This window comes from Gigantopelta aegis, chromosome 15, assembly GCF_016097555.1.
Source record: "Gigantopelta aegis isolate Gae_Host chromosome 15, Gae_host_genome, whole genome shotgun sequence".
NCBI classification, from domain to species: domain Eukaryota; kingdom Metazoa; phylum Mollusca; class Gastropoda; order Neomphalida; family Peltospiridae; genus Gigantopelta; species Gigantopelta aegis.
Window position 1 is genome coordinate 17,913,741 of NC_054713.1, and position 21,083 is coordinate 17,934,823.

At 40.0% G+C, this 21,083-nt stretch overlaps 1 protein-coding gene across 1 annotated transcript in view; it reads left to right on the plus strand.

Annotated features, from left to right (window-relative positions):
* Positions 1-11,878: 11,878 nt before the first annotated feature.
* LOC121390583 (neuroglobin-1-like) overlaps positions 11,879-21,083 on the plus strand; it is a 128,060-nt gene continuing 118,855 nt past the window's right edge. The window contains exon 1 of the mRNA XM_041522432.1: positions 11,879-12,315. Coding sequence (XP_041378366.1) covers positions 12,134-12,315 — 182 coding nt within the window. The 5' untranslated portion in view covers positions 11,879-12,133. The remainder of the gene's footprint in view (positions 12,316-21,083) is intronic.

Below are 21,083 nucleotides of genomic sequence, written 5' to 3' on the forward strand. Positions count from 1 at the left end.
ATTTTTTAATCTGTTGATAATTTTAGTGCATTGTATAACCTAGACTCTGAAGGAGACTGTCTCACTGCTTCATGATGTCTAGCACAGTATTTGTATGTGATCTACACTGAGAAACAAACGTTAAAAGTATGTTCGTGATTATAGGTTTTAAAAGGCCAAGATGCCTCACACACCTGTTACCTCAGTTGAAACAGAAAGTTTAAAGAACTAATATTGCAGTAACAATGAACATAACCAGCTGGATAGCATTAGACAGTGCTATACGAAAGAAGAATGGATTAACTGTATGAGGAATGTTGAATTAAAAGTAAGCTAGCTTCCAAGTTTTAATTCATGTGCAGGGTGCCATTCTGATGTTACAATATACAACTGCGTCCTTTTGAAAAGGTAAAAGGAGTGTCTAGGGTACACGGAACTGCTACCCAGATGTGTCCCGTGCCTTAATTACATAGTTTTCAACCCTTAGACTGAAATAGATGCAGATGCCCAACACATATTAGAACGCTTCACAGTTATTAAGTATGATACGACTAGCGACTTGGGTCCATATTTTCGAAGCAATCTTAGCCTACGAAATCTTAAAACCATCGTAAGCAATGACGTCACTATGGCGTGTGCTATAGTGACATCACAACCTACGATGGTTTTACGATTTCGTAGCGCTAAGATTACTTCGAAAATATGGGCCCAGGAACATGTTGATGAAACAAGGAAGATGTTGTACTACCAGAAGGGGAAGACAAACGGAAACCATTTTTGACCCAGGATGCCCTACTGCAGTACTGAAAACGAGTTGCCCTACCAAGCTGGAATCCTGCCCACCAGCGAACAGAATGAAGAAAATGCATCCTCGTCGGAGGGATGGGGAAGGACTTTTGATAGAGACAGCCAGTGCTGGGTTCTTGTGTGGGACTGGGACTCACTCACTCACTCACTCACTCACTCACTCACTCACTCACTCTCTCTCTCTCTCTCACTCACTCACTCACTCACTCACTCACTCACTCACTCACTCACTCACTCACTCACTCACTCACTCACTCACTCACTCACTCACACTCACTCACTCACTCACTCTCTCACTCTCTCTCTCTCTCTCTCTCTCTCTCTCTCTCTCTCTCTCTCTCTCTCTCTCTCTCTCTCTCTCTCTCTCAGAACTAGGGTTGGAACGATTAATTTTCTGATTTTCGATTTTGTTTTGTTATTTTCAATATTTGGTCTACGGTTCGATTTATTCACTTTCCTCAAGTGCACCATCTACCACATACACATTCTAATTAACTATCTTAATAGCAACAAACGGGTTTTTTTTACTGTTCACTTGTAAAATAATTGTAAATAAATGTATCATAAAAAGAAAAACAAAGGAACAAATCTATGTCTGGACTAAGAAACAGAATTATAAAACAAAAATTCATTTTTGAAAACCCAAACAAGCACAGGATACAGGCGCTATTGCAGGATTTCTGAAAGGGGAAGGGGGGGGGGGGGATCCAAATGTGATGACTGATCTCTCCCTTTACACAGAACAGTTAATATAATCGCGTTTCCCCTTAAAGGTTATGGTCGGTTTTCAAAAGGGGGGATCCGGACCCCTTGCTCAATGGAATATATACACCGCTGTGATGGCATTCGTTCATGTATTAAAAAACAAAAACAAGAAAACGTGATAATTTGGCCGCCCAGCTTACAATTACGGTTCTGGTTAAGGAACTAACAATACCAATTAACAAAGACAGTATGAAAACCCCTATTTAATAGAATAATACTATAAATCACTCGATTCGAAAGTAGTGCAAACGTTAAAATGTATTTAGTATTCAGCGAATGCTTTTCATTTTGCATCAGACGTTGACAGATTTGATGGGTCGATAGGTCAGATCAGGTTATAGGGTTTAACTTGTACATTCAGAGCAAGTTGTAGTGCAAGCCTGTCATTGGCTCAGATACCGGCCCACGCTGGCTCCTTCGACCAGGACAGTGAAAGTGGGTGGGGTGGGTGGGAGCAGGGATCGCCCGCGCTGACAGGTACAAGAGAGCACCAGCAACCTGACCAGAGTGTTGGTAGTAGACGGGGGGGGGGGGGGGGGGGGGGGGCACTTGTGGTGCTATTGAATTTTGAATGTCCCGTAGGATTGAGTCATAAGTCAAAGTTGTTAAGATTTGCGCAGTTTTCATGCGGTAATTTTGGCGCATAATTTGGAAAGGTTCATCGAAAGAGAAATAGGTCAGGTCAGGTCAGGGTCAGATCAGGTCAGAGTGTTTGACGTGCACATTTAGAATAAGCTGTTGTAGCGCACGCCTGTCATGTAGCGCACGCCTCGGCCGGCTCCTCTGTCCAGGACAGGAAAGGGTTTGGGGTAGGGTGGAAGTGGGGGGACCGCCTGCGCTGGCAGGTGCAAGGGAGCACCAGCAGTCCGACCGGGGCCGGTAACAGGCGGAGGGTGATAAGGGGTAAAGGGGAGCTAATGCTTAATGTTTATTTACTTTGCCGAATAGTAGTTCATACTGGAACCTTCCCTATTGGGGGCCGTTGTTGTTGGTCTCCTATGGTTGTCCCCCTAATTCAGCCCTTCGGTGGGAGTAGATAGGATTTATTTTCCTTTCTAAATATGTCTGCCAGTGAACAATCAAAAGCAAGCACGTTTAACATTTAATGGAGAAAAAAAAAAGAAACAAAGAAATGTTTTATTTAACGACGCACTCAACACATTTTATTTACGGTTATATGGCGTCAGACATATGGTTAAGGACCATACAGATATTGAAGGAGGAAACCCGCTGTCGCCACAACATGGGCTACTCTTTTAGATTAGCAGCACGGATTCTTTTATATGCACCATCCCACAGACAGGGTAGTACACACCACGGCCTTTGATGTACCAGTCGTGGTGCACTGGCTGTGAAGAGAAATAGCCCAATGGGCCCACTAACGGGGATCGATCCCAGACCGACCGCACACCAAGCGAGCGCTTTACCACTGGACTACGTCCCGCCCGTGGAACATTATGGATGCCAGTGACTCTCTACAAGCGAGATTATTCCTGTTATTTGTAGTTTAATAAGTACAGGCAGCTGGCGGCTGTTATAGATTTAAAAAAGTTTGTGTAGCCTCTCAACAGAAATTGATCCACAACGAATAACGCATGCAGCATTGATTGTGTAATTGTTTTCACTGGTAAAAAAGATTGTTTTCGTGGAAAATAGCCATATCGGGTTATCGAAAATATCTGTGAATCATGAGTTGTTTTAGACTTTTCATTGGTGTGTTTCATAGGCGTAGGAATTTCGATTTATTTTGTGGTTGGGAATAGGAGTAGGGGTAGGGTGGGCTGAATATTGCCCGTTTCAAACGAAAATGCCCGATTCTCGATAACATCATTTATTCATATTTGCATTACTACCAAACAGAAGGCAGGGCGTAGTCCAGTGGTAAAGCGCTCGCTCAATGCGCGGTCGGTCTGGGATCGATCCCCGTCAGTGGGCCCATTGGGCTATTTCTCGGTCCAGCCAGTGTACTACGACTGATATATGTAAGGCCGTGGTATGTACTACTCTGTCTGTAGGATGGTGCATAGAAAAGATCCCTTGCTGCTAAAAGAGTAACCCATGAAGTGGCGACAGCGGGTTTCCTCTCTCAATATCTGTGTGGTCCTTAACCATATGTCTGACGCCATATAACCGTAAATAAAATGTGTTGAGTGCGTCGTCAAATAAAACATTTCTTTCTTTACTACCAAACAGATGTATGGTTTCAAGGGAAGCACCACGTATTTCTACATGGATTACTAATAGTAACTAATAGTTTGAGTTAAATGATGGAAATACAATGGTGAAGTGTTTTCAGGCCAGGCCGAATATTTCCCACGTTTTTGCCCAAAATACGCAGATTTTCTCAGCACTTAGATGTGTGTGTGTGGGGGGGGGGGGGGGGGGGGGGGGGGGGGGGGGGGCAGTTGACCTCCTGACCCCCCACCCCGCTTTGTACGTGTATGATGTGTTCACTGTCTGACCCATTTTGTAATAAAAAAAGACCCATTTTGTAATAAGTACCTATTTTGTAATAATAATAAAAGGCCCATTTTGTAATAAAACTAGGTGCCTATTTTATAATAAAATTGGATCCATTTTGTAATAAAAAATAGATACCCATTGTGCGTGGACGTATAGACAGACATGGAATATCCCTTTTGATATACTGGGGTGATATTTAGCTCGCCTGATGTACTTAGTTCGCAGGATCGAACCTTCTCGGCGGACCTGGCTACCATTAGTTTTGTTCCGTTACAACCAGTGCCGCACGATTGGTATACCAAAGGCCGTGGCATGTATTGTGCTGTTTATAAATAGGAAAGTGCATATAAAATATCCCTTGCTTTTTTCTGACATTAATGGAGGAGTTATGGTGGAAATAAAACTATAAAACAAATGTAATCAGCACATTTTGGTTTAACCAACGGACTAGTTGGTGGAGATATACAAATTGGACTCATTCATTCGTTTACCCCTTTCTTCTACCTTCCTAGAAATGCAATAATTGGAACAAATATGTTGAACTCTGTCCATATACGGCTGCAACAATCATAACTACAAACAAATACTCACAACTTTCTTTTAACCTTGTAATTGCGATTTATTGCGAGTTGGTATTTTCGTGGTTTTAATGTAAGACGCATGTGCAAGTAGACGAAGGTATATCGTAATAATTACTCGTTAACTATTTAATTCAATTAAAATACGTATTCGTGATATTTCGAGCTATTTCAGCCATTACTAAATGTTGTATAAAACAAAAGGCGGCTTTAAATCAAAACCAATTTATTTATTAATTTAAACACTAGAAACATGTTGTCAAACTGAAAGTTGTAGGCCGAACTGGCAACTTATCCAAATGCACAGGAAATTCATCCTTATACCAGAAAAAGAGACAATACATAATAAAGAATTCAGTTTTTGAACACCAAAAAAAAGAGAAAGGAAAAAAAGAAACCAATTCAAAAGCCTTTCGGAAGAGCCACTGAAAAACGTGTCCATTGTAAAACTGATCAATGAATCTAAAAATAACGTGTATAATGTGAAAACTGTTAGAGACGCATCGCATGGACTTACAGAATTTGAAATGAAAAACAAAACTTTTTATTTCCAAAAAATGTCATTTATAACAATGTTTCCAAAGCTTAACGCGGAAATAATGAGCCAAGCACTGTACCAACGTCGGTTAAGCGAGAATAACTGTCGAATTCTACATTTTCAAGTACGCTATGTAAGCCCAATCGTTGCACTAAGCAATCGTTAAGATGTAATTGTGGAAGGAAAGCTTTTGTTAAAGTGTTGAACTCATTGGAGACCCTATTAAAAGAGCCGAGCATATGGCAGTCATCATGCATACACCATCGAATAATTTCGGATAAAATCTCGTTTGGTAATGTTTGCCTAGTATCGATATCACCTCGATTGATACTGCCGCTGATTATGCATTCTGTATCATCAGCAATGCCAAGTTCGTTAGTAGGTGGTGTGGAAGATGGTGTGGAAAATGGGTACATGCTATCATCATTATTTAATACAGAACCATCGTTGCCTTGGTCAAATCCTAAACGGTCTAAAGTATTACGAACCATTTCGTTTGAAATATTTAAACTGGCATACTGCTCCCCGTGGCCTTCAGCAATATGGCCCAGAACCAGTGTTGGAAACTCTGGGTTAAAATCTGGAGATGGAGACAGTAGTGTAGATGCATGAGAGCCGAGACTAGAAAATACCAAGATGTTTACACGAAACATTTGCGCCGCTCGCTACAACGTTATGTGGTCACCATAGGTCCCGGTGTTCATCATGCTGGTCAGATAAGGTAAATGGTTTCAACAAATTCATTGCCCCCCTAAACCTATGACCATATACCATAATAAACAGGTGCCCTAGGTTTAACATGGAGCAAGTTATATCTAAAAAATGCACCGACAGCTGTATTGGTGGTCATCTTGGATTTCCTACAATGTAATATTTAACTAACCTTGTAAATGGTTTAAATGGATTCTTTGACCCCTGAAACCTATGGCTTGGCACAAAAAAATACTATCCTAGGTTTAATATAGGGCTCAGGAAAGGAACATATTGCTTTATTTGGACCCCTTGTCACACAAATAGCCCGTTTACAGAGGACAAACACATGCATTTCATCTTTCTACGTCATGGTATTTCTAACAAAAAGTCGGTTATAAATCTCACCTAGGAGAAGGAGGATTACTCCCCCCCCCCCCCCCCTCCCTTAGATGATGGTCTATTAGCCAATTATATGCATTTCCAATATACTGTACATATATGTCGGCAGCCATTTTGTTTCTTTATGGGCATTCACATGAAATGCAGGATTGTTTACATTAATACATCTTAAAACTAGTGGATTGCTTTCAACACAAAATTCCTCAGTAAATGGTTACTATCTCATCTTGTACTGTTGCGGACATTTTGATTATTAAGTTACTGACGTTACTAACGTGATGGAAACATTATGCAATTATTCGATAGAATCATAATTTGCCAAGCAACTGAATTTTACCGATTTATTAAACATTTAGCTGATCTAAGCAGTCATATTAATTCATTTGATTCACTTTACAGAGTCTAAAATCAGTCTAAAAGGTTTTTCCCATGTCCATAAGTGTCAGAAACAAGTAAAAACATTTTGTAGCAATTTGGTGGGTGGGGGGTGGGGGGGGGGGGGGGGGGGGGGGGGTGTTAAGGTGTTGACTCTACTAAATATGCTGTTTATTTTTATTTATCGAACAATCCCCACTCCATCCTTGTATTATATTAGCTACAATCGAAGTAACGGCAGGTAACCATTAAAAGGATTCTCTTTATGTTTAAGTTGTCAAACTATGATTACCCCTAAACACAAAAATATTTTTATTATTATATATATAGCAATTTGGCCAAAAGGTAACAAAATCGAAATGATAAATGTTATTAATTAAAAAAATAACATTGTATAGTTTAACTTAGAGAATTCAGTCAGTAATTTCATCTTTCTGAAATTGTTTTGTAGATATAGAGGATTCTTTTGAAAACGAAATAGCAAGGATGTTCTTGTTGCAGATAAGGTGCAAGATCTTATTGTAATTTATGTCGAACTAATTACAAAAAACAACTTAAATACTGGTATACAAAATATACTTTACCTTGGACAATTTGGAAAAACGTCTTCTGCACATAATTGTCTCAGTCTTCTGGCCAGTTTCCGCCCAGCTTCGAAAGTCCAGCGATTGAAAAGTAAAAGTAAAGTTTGTTTTATTTAACGACGCCGCTAGAGCACATTGATTTTTTATCTTATCATCGGCTATTGGACGTCAAACATATGGTCATTTTGACACTGTTTTTAGAGGAAACCCGCTGTCGCCACATAGGCTACTCTTTTTACGACAGGCAGCAAGGGATCTTTTATTTGCGCTTCCCACAGGCAGGATAGCACAAACCATGGCCTTTGTTGAACCAGTTATGGATCACTGGTCGGTGTAAGTGGTTTACACCTACCCATTGAGCCTTGCGGAGCACTCACTCAGGATTTGGAGTCGGTATCTCGATTAAAAATCCCATGCCTCGACTAGGATCCGAACCCAGTACCTACCAGCCTGTAGACCGATGGCCTGCCACGACGCCACCGAGGCCGGTCCAGCGATTGATGTCACGGAATAAATACGTTTGTTAATGAACCCCCCCCCCCCAAACAATCTAACAGAAATAACAAACTACAAAGAAAATAGTTTTAACATATCCTTTAATCCTGCCGCGAGTACATTTACAAACGAAAACGCCGCCTTTCTCCCTCTCCACCAACTTCTCTCGAATTGAACATCAAATCGATTTGTTTTTAAATACGACGCTTTGGCGGCTAATTAATTATATGATGGATTGTTTTTTTCATTTAAAGAACATCACCGCTGAAAATTAATAACCGTCGCTGATACTGGGATAGGGGTCGGGAATGGTGTCCTCGGTCCCCTTTAATTCGTCATCGATTGATTTGTCGTGTATTGATTCGAGAAACCCAGCAAATGACGCCTTTCCCACGTTTTCCCGTTCCAACCAATGGTCCACAACTGGGTCATCAAAGGCCGTGGTATGTGCTGTCCTGTCTGTGGGAAAGTGCATATAAAAGACCCCTTGCTGCTTATCGGAAAGAGTAGCCTATGTGGCGGCAGCGGGTTTCCTCTAAAGAACTATGTCAGAATGACCATATGTTTGACGTCCAATAGCCGATGATAAGATAAAAATCAATGTGCTCTAGAGGCGTCGTTAAATAAAACAGACTTTACTTTACTTTACTTTACCTTTCCCACGTTTAGTACTTATGTTTGGGTTTGTCCAAACCCCCATTCAAGACAATCCAGGATCTGCGTTTGAAAAATACAAGGTTGAAAGGAACACACAAATATACCAAAACAAATGTTTTACTAAACAATTTTGAAAAAAAGAAAGAAATGTTTTATTTAACGACGCACTAAACACATTTTATTTACGGTTATATGGCGTTAGACTTATGGTTAAGGACCACACAGATTTTGAGAGGAACTCCGCTGTCGCCACTACATGGACTACTCTTTCCGATTAGCAGCAAGGGATCTTTTATTTGCGCTTCCCACAGGCAGGATAGCACAAACCATGGCCTTTGTTGAACCAGTTATGGATCACTGGTCGGTGTAAGTGGTTTACACCTACCCATTGAGCCTTGCGGAGCACTCACTCAGGGTTTGGAGTCGGTATCTGGATTAAAAATCCCATGCCTCGACTGGGATCCGAACCCAGTACCTACCAGCCTATATACCGATGCCCTAACCACGACGCCACCGAGGCCGGTGAGATAAATGGTATCTAACGGACACGAATGTATTATTATATTTCTTACATATCCTCAAAAACCAGGTTTTAAGCAAATTTTAACATCTTTATCGACTAAAAGATATTTACAACCCTTTGCACTTGTAGCTGACTTACGCGTCACAGACGTTAACTATACGCAGTGTATTCGATTTCCACCGTGCTGGTTTTTTATTGGGTGTATGACATTGGTGACCTGGTCATCACCTAGGAGCAGCCAGTCATATGTCTTGAAATTGTTAATACACGTACGTATGTAAACAACTGTGTGTTATTAAAAATAGCGCATGGTGTTCTCACCAACGGGTGTGTAAGAATTGTAAATATACATGCAAACGTTCTTTGGGCAAATAATGACATCATTTAATAACTTAAATTAATCGAATAATTAGCCAACGTCTACATATTATATATATTATATATATATATATATATATATATATATATATATATATATATATATATATATATATATATTATATTATATTATATTATATTATATTATATTATATTATATTATATTATTATTATATTATATTATATTATATTATCATGCTTTATTTGTATTTATGGTTTAAGCTGTCGTTAGTAAATAGTTTTAATTAGCCAAACAAATATATATTTCGTTTATTGCAAGTAGATTTCGTTAACCAGCTTAAGTCATGTATATTGTGCATTATGTGTAATACTTTGATCTTTTATATGCACCATCCCACAGACAGGATAGCACATACCACGGTCTTTGATATATACCTGTCGTGGTGCACTGGCTGAACGAGAAATAGACCAATAGGTCCACCGACGGGGATCGATCCCAGACCGACCGCGCATCAGGCGAGAGCTTTACCTTTGGGCTACGTCTCGGTTCTGCCACCTCAGATGCTGTGACTGCTCAAGCAGACAAAGAATAAACCAGTTAAAGTGATAGTGCCAATTAAATAGCCGAACCGTGCAGTGTAATGAAATTTAAATATTCCTTTAATGAAATTAACGAGGTTGTTCACATTGTAACACAATTTACTTCTGGTTTTCTTATTAATATTTCTTCAGATCGTTTCATTATTAATATGTCGTCTTAGTGCTAATCATTACTCTGGTTGCTTGGCGATAATTCGTTTTCAATCATATAGAACGAATTTACATTGCGCAAGGCGAGGGCCGTTCATGTCTTAAAGGTGCAATGTCGGAACTACATGTATTTTCAACACTGAAACACTAACTAGGTCTTTTAGTCTCGTTCTGTACCTCTAAGGCTATACATAGTGTGAAATGGGGAAGGGGCTAAGATCATCTTAAGTGCATACAGTGGTTATGCACTTACGGTGATCTTATGGCTAAGATCGCTACGTGGAACGAGGCCCTGGTCTATATAGTCTCCTAGTCTCCTGCAGATTCCAACAAGGCCAGCGGCACGACGTTTAGACCCAATGAGTAATATTATAGATACTTCTGCTAATAGCGTTCCGCTGTAACTAATGCGGAATTACTGAGAGAGAGAGAGAGAGAAAAAAAACCTGTTTCATGCAGAATGATCAGAAAGCGGTTTTATGCACAAGCCGTCGCACGTGTCACGCAATTTGACCTCGAGGATTCTATAAACGTCTGTACTGAGATTTGAGTCTTAGCCACTTGAAGATGACTTGTTCAGAGAGTTCTAAATTATTTATTTTTAAATAGTTGGCTACGTGTGTTTTCCCATGCATGCTGTTTTTCTGGCTGTCTGTGCGCAGTGGTAAAGCGTTCACCTCATGCGCGGTCGGTCTAGGATCGATCCTCGTCAGTGGATCCATTAGGCTATTTCTCGTTCCAGCCAGTGCACCTCGACTGGTATATCAAAGGCCGTGGTATATGCTGTCCTGTCTGTGGGAAAGTGCATATAAAAGATCCCTTGCTGTATTAGGAAAAATGTAGCGGGTTTCCTCTGATGACTACTTGTCAGAATTACCAAATGTTTGACATCCAATAGCCGAAGACTAATTAATCAATGTGCTCCAGTGGTGTCGTTAAACAAAACAAACATTAGTCTGTGTTGACTGTGGTTATGTGGTCGTTTATAATGGTTATCTCTGGTTTCGTTGATTGTATATGTTAGTCTATACGCAACACGTGAGTACTACGTGTACAGCTATTTTCGAAGGGACCCTGAAAATTCCCTTTCCCATCGCTAGGTGCGGGCGTGTTGCGCATTTCACGTATTTAAGGTAATGTTCCAAAGTTCGTGGTATGTTCTCTCCTGTCTTTGCTTCAAGTACATATATAGTCCCATGTTGTTAACGAAAAAACAAGAACAAAAAAAACAAAAAACAACAACAAACCCCCTCCCAAACCCCCCCCCCCACAAAAACCCCCAAACGAAAAAACCCCACCAAACAAGCATACGCACAAATATCCCCCCCCCCCCCCCCCGCAAGTATTCAATGTTTGAATTGATATCCAATAACCAATGATTAATCAGAGTTTCTAAAAAAAAGGTTTGTAAAATTCACTAGCCATAGGATTAATGATTTAAACAATTTACTAGCCACGATTACAAATTCACTAGCCCTACTTTACCCTATTATGCCACCTAAACAGGGAGATGGAGCTTCACAAACACTACATTGGGGGGTTCGACTGGCTAAAGGATATTCATATTTACAAAATAGATTTAACTGTAACATTTGACAAAACAAATATTCTCTAGCCGTCCGGCATGGCAATAGTATTTATTTACTAGCCCAACATTGAATATCACTAGCCATGGGATTGGGGCTACCATAATCTAGAAGCCATGGATTAATTAATTAATGTTCTCTAGTGGTATCATTAAGCAAAGCAAACTTTACTCCTGCTTCCCTCCCCTCCCCCTTTTTTTTTTACCCTAGCACCTCTCCCCATTCTCCGCCCTTGTATACTGCCGACATGTAACATAATAAATACCATGTTCCTGTCATCCTCATGCAGTTAGTGGCGCGCCGGTATTTTGATATATATTACAAGGAATCGATAAGAAGGAGTCGCTTACAGCAAGGCGCAACTGACGTGTTTTTAAAAGCAAGTAGGTTTTATTCCGCCTTTTGTCTTCTGTCATTTTTCGTTTACCAACGCGCATGCATCCTTGCCAGCAGCCGAACTGGATCAATGAATGATCGGGCGGTGGAAGCACCGCATGTGTTATGAGAGACAGAGATAGAGAGAGAGAGAAACTGGGATCTATTCCGTGCGTTATGGACTGACGGCAGACGCTCTAGCATTCAGGAAACTGTGGTGCTCCGTAATGGGAGGGATGCAAGACACATGCTCACCTCCGCCTCTTCGGAAAGTGTCGGCGTGTCTCAACGGATTAAGCGTGACAGTGATGCCGCCGATTGTTACCGAACGACAGAAGATTTTGTTGAGAACTTCTTGGAGGGCTGCCGAAATGGATATAACGAAAGTTGGAATATTTACTTTTATAGGGTGAGTTTCGGGTTTCCCAAATTTATATTTTCAGTTATAGTAGTGATAGTAGTAGCAGCAGCAGTAGCAGCAGCAGTAGCAGCAGTAGTAGTAGTAGCAGCAGCAGCAGCAGTACTCGTAGCAGCAGCAGAAGCAGCAGCAGCAGCAGCAGTAGTAGCAGTAGCAGTAGTAGTAGTAGCAGCAGCAGCAGCAGTACTCGTAGCAGCAGCAGAAGCAGCAGCAGCAGCAGTACTCGTAGCAGCAGCAGAAGCAGCAGCAGTAGTAGCAGCGGCAGTAGCAGCAGTAGCAGCAGTAGTAGCAGCGGCAGTAGCAGCAGTAGCAGCAGTAGTAGCAGCGGCAGTAGCAGCAGTAGCAGCAGCAGCAGCAGTAGTAGTAGCAGCGTCGGTGAGACCATTTGGGCTATTTCTCGTTCCAGCCAGTGCACCACGACTGGTATATCAAAGGTCGCGTTATGTGCTGTCCTGTCTGTAGCATGGTGCAAATAAAAGATGCCTTGCTACTAATGAAAAAATTTAGTGAGTTTCCTCTCTGACTATATTATTGTCTAAATTACCAAATGTTTGACATGCAATAGCCGATGATTAATAAATCAATGTGCTCAAATGGTGTCGTTAAACAAAAAACTCCAACCTTTTTAGTATACACTTGGTGATACTCTGATTATTTTATATTGATCTCAGCATTATATAATAATTTAAGAAGTTCACTTATTAAGTCATATATTTTTGGAAAATTTATTCATTTATTTACCACATATAACATTAAACAGATGCGCAATTTGGGTAAAGTTCTATATCTTGCTACAAACTCGAAAACTAGTTGTATTTAATATTTACACTGTATGCATTCTCCACATCTACTACAATATTATAACTATATCCTCTTATGTGACATCACCATTGTTTACCTGTATGTACACATATATTTGTACCGAGGAGCTTTGTTGCCCAAAGTCAATAAAATAATATCTAATTTATCAACCTGACAAACTCCGTGAATGAATGTTTGGGAAAAGATAATGCGCCATTACGAAGGATGTTTTTTGTAATTAAATCTGACTTTGCGGTCTATGCTTATCTCACAATGATCACCAACTCCCCCCCCCTCCAAAAAAAGAAGAAAAAAAAAGAAGAGAAAACCCCCCGAAAAAAACAAACAAACAACGAACAAAAAAACCCAAACAAACCAAAACAACAACAACAAAACAAACCAAAACAACAACAACAAAAAACAACAACAAACAAACAAACAAAAAACAAAACAAAAACCCACACAAATAAATAAATAAAAATAAAATAAATAAAATATAATAAAATTTTTTTTTTTTTTTTTTTTTTTAAAAGTCCAATACCAAACCCCTCAGTTGCAAAAAACTGGCAAACTTAAATATTCCTGCATCTCATTAGGACGTATGGCCACCACGGGCGTTAATGCAAGCTTGATAACATCGGTGTCATGGACTTCGTGGACGTGTCTCTGATGCCATATAACCGTAAATGAAATGTGTTGAGTGCGTCGTTAAATAAAACATTTCCTTCCTTCGTAGACGTGTTCTCCGGCCTACCTACAAGCGGGCCTAATGCAGCTGTCGAACGTTCAGCTGTTAAGGATTCTGCAATGTGAACTCGTCTCCCAATTTCATCCCATGGGTATTCAATGGGACTGAGGTCCGAAGACACTACTGGTCAGAAAGAACGTTTGTTTTGTTTAACGACACCACTAGAGCACATTGATTTATTAATCATATGTCAAGTATATGGTCCTTTTGACACAGTCATATAGATGAAACCCACTACATTTTTCCATTAGTAGCAAGGGATTTTTTTTATATATACACCAGCTCACAAACAGGATAGCACATACCAATGCTTTTGATATACCAGTCGTGGTGCACTGGCTAGAGCGAGAAATATCCCAATTATGCCCAGTCAGTGCGTTATCGTGTTGAAATTCAATATGCGTATGTTGTGCACGATACGGAAGAACAACCGTTGTGCCAGGGTCGGATATTTTTTTTTCAGTTTGAGCAGTCACAGTTATTTGCAACTGATGGGCATAAATGGTAGGTGGTTGAAACCGGTTTCGGATAACCGGTCCTGTGCAAATGACGTAACCCGTGACCTACCACTACGAGGACGATTGCTGGTGGATCCAGTGAAGTTAGTCGACGATAAATCTGTTTACAGTCGATGTTGCCACACCGAATCCTCTGGCAAAATCACTGATGGTGACGCCTGCTTGAAGTATCCCAATCGACCACTCATTGTCATTTTGGGTTGAAGCGTGGCATGGTCAAAAGCAATGCTATGAACTTTATTTGTCGGTTGTTTGTTTTTTAAAAATTAAATCGTGTTAGACGTGTATCAACATTCGAGGACAAAACTAGGCCCATATGCGTAAGAAAACATTTCCAGCATCTGAATAACATACGGGCGGGACGTAGTCCAGTGGTAAAGCGCTCGCTCGATGCGCGGTCGGTCTAGGATCGATCCCCGTTGGTGGGTCCATTGGGCTAATTTTCGTTCCAGCCAGTGCATCACGACTGGCATATCAAATGCCGTGGTATGTACTACCCTGTCTGTGTGATGGTGCATATAAAAAATCATTCGCTGCTAATCGAAAAAAAGAGTAGCCCATGAAGTGGCGACATCGAGTTTCCTCTCTTAATATCTGTGTGGTCGTTAACCATAATATGTCCGACGCCATATAACCGTAAATAAAATGTGTTGAGTGCGTCGTTAAATAAATCATTTACAGTATCGGAATAACATACATTTGTCCTGCCCGTGAGGTCATTTCGACACAGCATGCACGTGCAATATGTGTTAGCGAGACCCTATGCGCTGAGAGATATTCTAGAGCGAATTGTATATAGGCACAACTGTATATAGGGATGCATTTTTAATGTGTATACGGTACTTTGCTTTTTGTTAAATATATATGGGTTTCTCGATGATTATGGTCATGGCCCCTATGGTTGTCCATAGATGTCTATGATCGCGTTATCCGTAGTTGTCTATTCCATTTTCGGAGTTCCTCTATGGTGAATGTCTCTCTTTAATTGTCTATAATAATCGTCTCTATGGCTGTCTATTATGAATGTTTCTACTGTTGTCTGTTAGTATTATCTCAGATGGTAGCGATTATTGCTTTTATGGTTCTCTCTGATGATTCTCTTCTTGTGATTGTCTTATGAGGTCTCTCTCTCTCTCTCTCTCTCTCTCTCTCTCTCTCTCTCTCTCTCTCTCTCTCTCTCTGTCTGTCAGTCCTCTCTCTCTCTCTCTCTCTCTCTCTCTCTCTCTGTCTGTCAGTCCTCTCTCTCTCTCTCTCTCTCTCTCTCTCTCTCTCTCTCTCTCTCTCTCTCTCTCTCTCTCTCTCTCTCTCTCTCTCTCTCTCTCTCTCTCTCTCTCTCTCTCTCTCTCTCTCTCTCTCTCTCTCTCTCTCTCTCTCTTTGGGAAAGTGCATGTATTAACATATCCATTGCTACTTTTAAGGTATCTATCATTAGGATGACTTCGTGTTCCCAAAGCTATCTGTCTAAAAAAAACAAAAAAATCCATACAATATGCCAGCTGATGATTTTGTACTGAAGTGAATTGCGTTTTCCATGTATAGAAATTCCCGAAAATATTTCTCTTTTTTGGGGGGAGGGGTGGATACACATTTAAATTACTGATACAAACACATATTATATGCACAGATGAATATTATATTCGACTAGTATCATCTGTGGTATACAAATTGCAAAGAGTATCTTAAAATAACCCACAAATGGTTGTCTATGATGGGTGTATATCTATGGTTATCCATGATGGTTGTATCTCTGTGGTTGTCCATGGTGGTTGTATATCTATGGCTGTCCATGATGGTTGTATCTCTATGGTTGTCCATGATGGTTGTATCTGTATGATTGTCCATGATGGGTCTATCTCTATGGTTGTCCATGATGGGTGTATATATAGTTGTCCATAATGGTTGTATCTCTATGGTTCTTCATAATGGTTGTGTCTCTATTGTTGTCCATGGTATTTGTATATCTATTGTTGATATTTGTATCTCTATGGTTGTCCATGATGGTTGTATCTCTATGGTTGTCCATGATGGTTGTATCTCTATGGTTGTATATCTATGGTTGTCCATGATGGTTGTATCACTATGGTTGTCCATGATAGTTGTACCTCTATGGTTGTCCATGATGGTTGTATCTCTATGGTTGTCCATGATATTTGTATCTCTATGGTTGTCCATGGCGGTTGTATTTCTATGGTTGTCCATGGTGGTTGTATCTCTATGGTTGTCCATGGTGGTTGTATCTCTATGGTTGTCCATGATGGTTGTATCTCTATGGTTGTCCATGAAGGTTGTATATCTATGGTTATCCATGATGGTTGTATCTCTGGTTGTCCATGGTGGTTGTATATCAATGGCTGTCCATGATGGTTGTATCTCTATGGCTGTCCATGATGGTTGTATCTCTATGATTGTCCATGATGGGTGTATCTCTATGGTTGTCCATGATGGGTGTATATATAGTTGTCCATGATGGGTGTATCTCTATGGTTGTCCATGATGGGTGTCTCTATTGTTGTCCATGGTATTTGTATATCTATTGTTGATATTTGTATCTCTATAGTTGTCCATGATGATTGTATCTCTATGGTTGTCCACAATGGTTGTATCTCTATGGTTGTCCATGATGGCTGTATATATATGGTTGTCCATGATGGTTGTATCTCTATGGTTGTCCATGATGGTTATATTTATATGGTTGTCCATGGTGGTTGTATCTCTATGGTTGTCCATGATGGTTGTATCTCTATGGTTGTCCATGATGGTTGTATCTCTATGGTTGTATCTCTATGGTTCATGATGGTTGTATCTCCATGGTTGTCCATGATGGTTGTATCTCTATGGTTGTCCATGATGGTTGTATTTCTATGGTTGTCCATGGTGGTTGTATCTCTATGGTTGTCCATGATGGTTGTATCTCTATGGTTGACCATGATGGTTGTATCTCCATGGTTGTCCATGATGGTTGTATCTCTATGGTTGTCCATGAAGGTTGTATCTCTATGGTTGTCCATGATGGTTGTATCTCTATGATTGTTCATGAAGGTTGTATCTCTGGTTGTCCATGATGGTTTTATATATATGGTTGTCTATTATGGTTGTATCTGTATGGTTGTCCATGATGGTTGTATCTCTGGTTGTCCATGATGGTTGTATCTCTGGTTGTCCTGGTTGTCCATGAAGATTGTATCTCTGGTTGTCCATGATGGTTGTATCTCTATGGTTGTCCATGATGGTTGTATCTCTGGTTGTCCAATGATGGTTGTATCTCTGGTTCTCCATGATGGTTGTATCTATGGTTGTCCATGAAGATTGTATCTCTGGTTGTCCATGATGGCTGTATCTTTATGGTTGTCCATGATGGTTGTATCTCTGGTTGTCCATGATGGTTGTATCTCTATGGTTGTCCATGATGGTTGTATCTCTGGTTGTCCATGAAGGTTGTATCTCTGGTTGTCCATGATGGTTGTATGTCTGGTTGTCCACGAAGGTTGTATTTCTATGGTTGTCCATGATGGTTGTATCTCTATGGTTGTCCATGATGGTTGTCTATTTTTGGTTGTCTGATTATCTCTAACTGACTCACCATTCTTCTTTGCCCCTACGATTTTACGTGTATGTATGGTATTTGCTATTTTATTCCTGGAGGAGGAACGCGCCAGACCTACTTAGTAGTGCGTGGTATTAAATATGATGATCATAATAAACTGAACAAAAGAAGTTCTCAATATTCTTTGATAGAAAAAACAATTTGCGTTTATAAAAGTTGTAGCTGAGTTGTGTTTTGATGATAGTAAAATATGTTAAGTAATGGGAAGATAAATTATAATATAGCGGCAGTATTATTACATTTTTCGTGGTATGTGTGTACTGCCCTATCTCAGGCACGGCGGAAGCAAGTAGACAGTGGAAGTGTGATAGATTGTGGGCACAAAGCAGTTTCTAAGGTGGTTCGGGAGTATGCTCCACCGTAAAATTTTGAAAACTAGATATCCTGAAATGCAATTTCCTGCATTCTACAAATATAATTCATATCTGCCTTAATATTTACTACCAATAACATTTTTGATTCAGAATTATTGTGGGGCTGGAACCACCTGCCACCCACCCCTTACCTGCTCCGCCGTGCCTGTATCTATGGTCATGTCCTCAAACCAGATTCCTTTCATTTGACTAGATTTGCACCTCGTGCGAACACATGGTTTCTAAAGCATAGCTCAGTTTGACCTCACGATTTCAAAGATTAAACATGTCTGACGCCATATAACCGTTAGTAAAATGTGTTGAGTGCGTCGTTAAATAAAACAGTCCTTCCTTCCTTCCTTCTTTCCTTCCTTCCTTCAAAGATTAGACCACGACAGTGGGGATTTATGAAAACAAATACGCTGTGGTCACAAATCAGAGAAATCGTAACACCATCTTAGGAGCACTAAGGTCACATGGGATCGGCGACGAATCTTGTTACGGGCGATCATGACACGATCTGAGTCTGATGAGGAAAGGTCAGTCGGTGACTGATCTGTGTAATCACAAGGTCGACCTAAGCCATCCGTTAAGCGACGCGCGGGATATCCGAATTAATCAGATGTAAGCAACGAGTGTTTCATTATGGCTGACTTATCGTATCATACAGGGGAATTGTTCATACGACAGCGCCGGTGATTACTGAGTAAAACTGGTTATTGAGACCTTATTTTGCAGCCTCGGTACTTCGTGAACGGCGATTGGATTCTTACGCGCAATGAATAGTGTAGTTACAGCATTCATTTACATTTTTTTCAGTCAGTGAACAATTGATACGTAGTTTTAACCACTGAAAGGTCAAGCACCTCTGTCCATGAGCACACGCTACAAATTACCAATGGAATAAGATAGGTTTATCATGTGATATAGAACTGCCTATTAATCAATTAATCAATCAATTAATCAATCAATCAATCACTCAACCAACCAAACATTTTATACGTGCTTACATCCACTGAAGGTTCAAGCACGACTGTGTTAGGCACATTCTCTGAACTAGTTGTGGGGCACTAGTTGGGAAAAGGGAAAACAGGTACATGTAACTAGAGAATGTGTGCACCAAGACGGGTTGGTCCCAGGCCCGTAGGAGCCGGGGGGGGGGGGGGGGGAGGGCTCAACAAATCCCCTCCATTTTCCCCACAGTTTTTATTTCGGGACTTTAAAATGTCTTATAATGCTAATACGGAAATCTGACGACAGAACAACCATAAAAATTAGCCCCCCCCCCCCTCCACTTTGAAAATCCGTCCTACGGGCCTGACCGTCCTACCACAAAGGCATCCCCAGTGAGGGATCCACCGACTGTTCCGATCCCGCCCCTGCATGGGATCAAGAAACACGATGATATGTATTCATGTGGCCATTATTTTTTCTGTATATAGAGGCTATTTCATCCGTTTTTTCGAATACGATTTTTATGTCAACGAGTGATGTGTGAAAACCATATTTTCACGAATTGCGAAGCAATGAGTGAAACTATGGTTTTCACACATCACGAGTTGACATAAATATCGTATTCGGAAAAAACACACCATGAAATGGTCTATTTATTATATACATCTTTCCTAATTTTTGACAATATCATTGGCTTCTTGGTAATATCTTTCGCTTTTCCTATCGGAAACACGTAACGCCATGATATATGTCTTCCTATGGAACTTTCCCAGAACATTTACTTGACCATAGACTTTTAAAAAGAAATTTGAATAAAAATTATCTTTATTAACAGTTATTTAATAATACTGCTGTGCAAATATACCTTACAAAGCTATCCTCCACCCCCCCCACCCCCAAAAAAAACAAAAAAAAAAAAACAACAACAACAACAACACACACACACACACACACACACACACACACAAAAACACAAAAGAAAACCCACCAAACAACCCCCCCCCAAAAAAAAAAAACAAAAAAAACAACAACAACAACAACAACAACCCAACAAAAAACAACAACACCCGAATCGAAACGCCGTTAAATTCTTACACTCAATGACACTACAATGTGTCATCATTATTTAGCTTCGTATCAAATTTGTTTTAGATATTTTATCTTAATTGCACTTCGTATCCCTTTTATATAGGTACAGTTGTTTAAATTACATTTTTTTATTTTTCAAATACTATCAGATGCATTGGTAATCATCAAACTTAAATACGAAGAAACGAGACAAAGGGATGATGATGATGATAACTAGTTTAACGTGCCCATATACCACTAGGGTTTCGAAAGAAAGAAAAAAAAGATGTCCTTTTAGATTACAACTTATAACCTTTTGGTCTACATTTAGAAAACATATTTCTCGTACCAGCCAGTTCATTACGACTGATATATCAAATGCCGTGGTATGTGCTATCCTGTGTTTGTGATGGTGTATATAAAAGATCCCTTGCTGCTAATGAAAACATATAGCGGGTTTCCTCTCTACCAAATGTTATTAAATGTTTAACATCCAATAGCCGATGATTAATAAATCAGTGTGCTCTAGTGGTGTCGTTAAACAAAACAATCTTTAACTGTATTGTGTTCGCTCGCTAAGACTATATGTCAAAATTACCAAACGTTTGACACCTAATAACTGCTGAATAATGAAGCATCGTGCTCTAATGGTGTCGCTAAACAAAACCACTTTGAAAACCTACATTTCTGTGTTTTGATTTTATTTTATTTTT